Source organism: Erinaceus europaeus, chromosome 12, assembly GCF_950295315.1.
Source record: "Erinaceus europaeus chromosome 12, mEriEur2.1, whole genome shotgun sequence".
Lineage (NCBI taxonomy): Eukaryota > Metazoa > Chordata > Mammalia > Eulipotyphla > Erinaceidae > Erinaceus > Erinaceus europaeus.
Genome location: NC_080173.1, coordinates 53,230,094 through 53,234,178, shown reverse-complemented (window position 1 = coordinate 53,234,178; position 4,085 = coordinate 53,230,094). Strand labels below are relative to the sequence as shown.

Here is a 4,085-nt window from a genome sequence, read left to right as displayed (position 1 = left end):
CTCCCCACCCTTAAAATCTGTACCCCTTTCAAAGGCTATGTCTAGAGACTTCATTTCCTCCTCAAAAACGAACAAATACGAGCCTCAGAATCCAGATCTTCTGTCCCTTTCTTTGATGTTCTCTCTCTTTCCTCCACCCCCAATCAGGGCCTGCAGAGCCTTGGGACTGTGGTGTCAGGTTCTTGGTGGCCCGGTGTCCCAGGCACTTCCCTGGGTCCTGCAGCAGTTCAGTACGACTTATCCGGGAGGGGGTGGGGCGTGGCACGTGGAGTGCCGTGAGGTGCCAGAACCGGGGAACCCAAAGCTAGGGACTCCCAGAAATACCCGCTAGCACCCCCATTTCCCTCTCCTCTGGCTCAGGCACATTCCCAAGTTCCCCTTTTAGGCCCAGAGCGGCTTCCCAGCCCCACCCCCCCAAGACTCCCCTTCCCCCCAGGAGATGGACTCTTTATAAGGAGAGCTTTTTATTCTCTCGTTAAACCTGCCAAAGCCTTGCAGACTGAAAGCCAGGGAGGGAAACGAGGCAGTGGAGGTGGAGCTTGGCTCCCTTCCTCTCATCCTACTCCCCCACTTCCCACCCCACCCCCCAAGTGGTTTGGGTCTCTTCAATCTGGAATGCGGCAAAAAGACACCCCCTTTCTCTCTTATTGTTTCCAAATGCAACAAAAGAGAGGAGACAGATATATCCAGAGAGAGAAGCGGGGGTTAAGTATTTTCGCATTTCTGCCATGAAGATTTTATTAGCCTCTCTCCCCAGGCCTTAGCCAATCAGCGTGCGTGCCCGCGGCCCTGCGTCTCCTGCGTCAGGGCGGCCGGGCCAGGCCAATGCAGGTGCCCGGAGGGCTGCGAGAGTTTTAAAACACTTTAGCTTCCCCGGGGCTTAGGTGAGGAGAGCGAGCTAGGTAACCCCCAAACCCCTGCACCCCATGAGCCGACGCTTGGCCCCATGGAGCCAGGCAATTATGCCACCTTGGACGGGGCCAAGGATCTAGAAGGCTTGCTGGGGACTGGAGGGACTCGGAATCTGGTGGCCCACTCCCCACTGGCCAGCAGCCACCAGGCTGCGCCCCCGCTGATGCCGACTGTCAGCTACACGCCCCTGGAACTGCCAGGCTCGGCGGAACCGCCAAAGCAGTGCCACCCGTGCCCTCCCGGGGTGCCCCAGGGCGCGTCCCCAGCGCCGGTGCCTTATAGCTACTTTGGAGGCGGATACTACTCCTGCAGAGTGTCCCGGAGCTCGCTGAAACCCTGTGCCCAGGCGGCCCCCTTGACCTCCTACCCCGCAGAGACGCCGGTGGCGGGAGAGGAGTACCCTAGCCGCCCCACCGAGTTTGCCTTCTATTCGGGCTACCCAGGTCCCTACCAGCCTATGGCCAGTTACCTGGATGTGTCCGTGGTGCAGACCCTGGGCGCCCCCGGGGAGCCTCGCCATGACTCCTTGCTGCCTGTGGACACTTACCAGCCCTGGGCCCTCACCAACGGCTGGAACAGCCAGATGTGTTGCCAGGGAGAACAGAACCCACCTGGTCCCTTCTGGAAGGCGGCATTTGCAGGTAACCTACACTAGAGTCTCCTTCGCTGAGAGTTGGTTGTAGGCCTAATTCGCATTGCCTGGAAGGAAGTGGAGGGAGGGCCTGACTGGGGCCGGTAAAGAGGCACTTGGCGCTTCAGACACAGGACGAGAGTCCAGGCCACTAGAGAGCCTGGGTGGAGGCTCCAGAGGCTCAGTGTAAGGGGTCTGAGCTTGGTGCTTTCTGAAGTCTGAGGGCAACTGGTCCCTCTTACTGCCCTGGGCAGCCTTGGGACCAGCCTTTCAATGTCTGGAAGCTTTAAGAGTCATTTTGCCACTGGATGGAGCTCAGAAAGTCCCTAACCAGCAGAATTCCAGTTTGTTTGTTTGTTTGTCTTAGCTCTGGTTTATGGTGGTGTGGTGCATTGAATCTGGGACTTTGGAGGCTCAGGCATGAAAGTCTTTTTGCACAACTGTTGTACTATGTCTCCCACTCAGGATTCCAGTTTAGTTGGGGGGGGGCACTAAATCATTCTCAATTCAGTGTGTGTGTGTGTGTGTGTGTGTGTGTGTGTGTGTGTGACATATTAGATGTCCCTTGGTTTAAAAACTACAACCCTCAATTTTCTCTCAGATAGGCTTCTCCACTTCCAAAGGAATATTTAGATTTTCTTTGATCATATCTAGGTAAGTGTCTTGGTGTGTGTTTGTGTGTGTGTGTGTATGTGTAATAAGTTCTTTCTTGTACAGTGTGGCTCTAAAATCGGAGTGAACCAGAGTCTGAAAACACATATTCAGGTTGGCATATGTGATCTTCAGCAAGGGCTGGCTACTCATCATGATTGTGTTTGCAAGTTTGCAGGTGTGAGAATACTGATGGGTGAGGGTGACTTCTGGGAGGATAGTCTTTCCCAGGTAGAAATATAGGTGTACTGTATTCTTTGGGGGAGTAGGAACTCATGTTCCTCCGTTGTAGGATGACTTACGTGTTCCAGCAGGATGATTTAGCTTGTGGGGGTCTGCCTGGGTTTGCATGAGCGGGGTCTGAGCAGAATTGCCTCCCCCCCCATCCTGTCTGCAGATTCAAGTGCACAACACCTTCCAGATGGTTGCACCTACCGCCGAGGCCGCAAGAAGCGTATTCCCTATAGCAAGGGGCAATTGCGGGAGCTGGAGCGTGAGTATTCAACTAACAAGTTCATCACCAAGGACAAGAGGCGCAAGATCTCGGCAGCCACCAGTCTCTCCGAGCGCCAGATCACCATCTGGTTTCAGAACCGCAGGGTCAAGGAGAAGAAGGTCCTTGCCAAGGTCAAGACCAGCTCTACTCTGTGAAGAAGTGCTCAGGCTTTGAAGGGGAGGGGAAGTGGGGATCCTGGAGAGGTCAGGAGCCTTTCAGGGCCAGATTAGGGGCCAAGACTCTGCTGAGGGGCTGCCAAAGGTGACACTCTTCCCAGACTGGGGTTCCTGGACTATTCCATGGCCTGAGCACTTCATATCTACCAGCAAGTCACTAAGGTCCAGAGTCACAGCCCTACAGTACCACAGTAACACTGCCCAAAGGACCTGCATGAACCATAATAATTCATTTTGACTAGGGAGAAAAATCACTAAAACTAGTACTGATCGCATAATAATTAGTTTCATACTTTCTATCTGAAGCTCTGTAGAGCACATTAGAAATGGCTTTCATGGATTGGAATGCTAATGAATAAACTTGGGAGGAAACCCACAGTAGCACTACTTCCCATGGACTCCTTCTGCTTCGAAAATTTATTCTCCACCCCAGTGACAACAGGAGAGAGGAGTAAGGCAGACTCCCCCAGTACCTAAGTTACCTAGTTAGCATTTTTCTGAAATGCCAACTGGGCAGGATGGACTTTGCCCACCCCCAAGGTTTAATCCATTGGTTTTGAAAGTTCCAGTTTCCAATTCTTAGATTTTGTTCTGTGTAAAAATGGAGGCTAGCAGTCGCCTTCTTGGGACTGTCTTTCAGTCCCCAAAAGTGCCTGGATACTTCACCATTTCTCACTCCTCCTCCCGATGAATTTCCAGTCTCTTAACATTCCTGGAGATGATGGGTCCAAGCAGGCCATGGTTTCTTGGGCTTTGGGGAGTTCCATAAAATAAATCATAGTCCTATATTCAGTCCCTTCGGGTACAAATGGTTACCAAACCAGAAAGTATTAACAATAGCCAATTTCTTAGCTGGTGCCTCCTAAGGATCCTAGTAGGTGGTAGACAGGAAAGAAAAATCAGAAAACGGCCCCTTTACCACTTGGCCCTCCTCTGCCTGCTTCCCAGCGACTACCAGAAGGTCCTGGAAATGCGGCAGGTCCTTTTGTGGATTAAACCCCACAAAAACAATAACGGAAACCTAGAGATCTAGGTTCAGGGTGGGGAAACTCCCAGCCCAGGCCTTGCTAAGGGCAGGTCCCCCACTTACTTTTCATATTGCTGGTTCATTCCAGGTAACCTAACCCTGCCTCTTCCACACACCGGAGTGTGGTTGGCATAAACTGTTTTCCTGTCCACGTAGACAGAGCCCCATGGTGCAGAATTCCGGAAACCTGGG

At 52.7% G+C, this 4,085-nt stretch overlaps 1 protein-coding gene across 1 annotated transcript; it reads left to right on the top strand.

Moving 5' to 3' along the window:
- Positions 1-849: 849 nt before the first annotated feature.
- Positions 850-3,838, top strand: HOXB13 (homeobox B13). Its single transcript, XM_007530017.2, has 2 exons — positions 850-1,553; positions 2,592-3,838. Exons 1-2 carry the CDS (start codon positions 947-949, stop codon positions 2,843-2,845), a joined length of 861 nt encoding a protein of 286 aa, XP_007530079.1. The 5' UTR covers positions 850-946; the 3' UTR covers positions 2,846-3,838.
- The last annotated feature ends 247 nt before the right edge of the window (positions 3,839-4,085 follow it).

Excerpts from the sequence above, each read along its gene's own strand:
- HOXB13 (XM_007530017.2), top strand. The coding sequence starts at position 947 with ATGGAGCCAGGCAATTATGCCACCTTGGACGGGGCCAAGGATCTAGAA. Across the intron at positions 1,554-2,591 it reads CTGGAAGGCGGCATTTGCAG|ATTCAAGTGCACAACACCTT; the intron begins GTAACCTACACT and ends TCCTGTCTGCAG.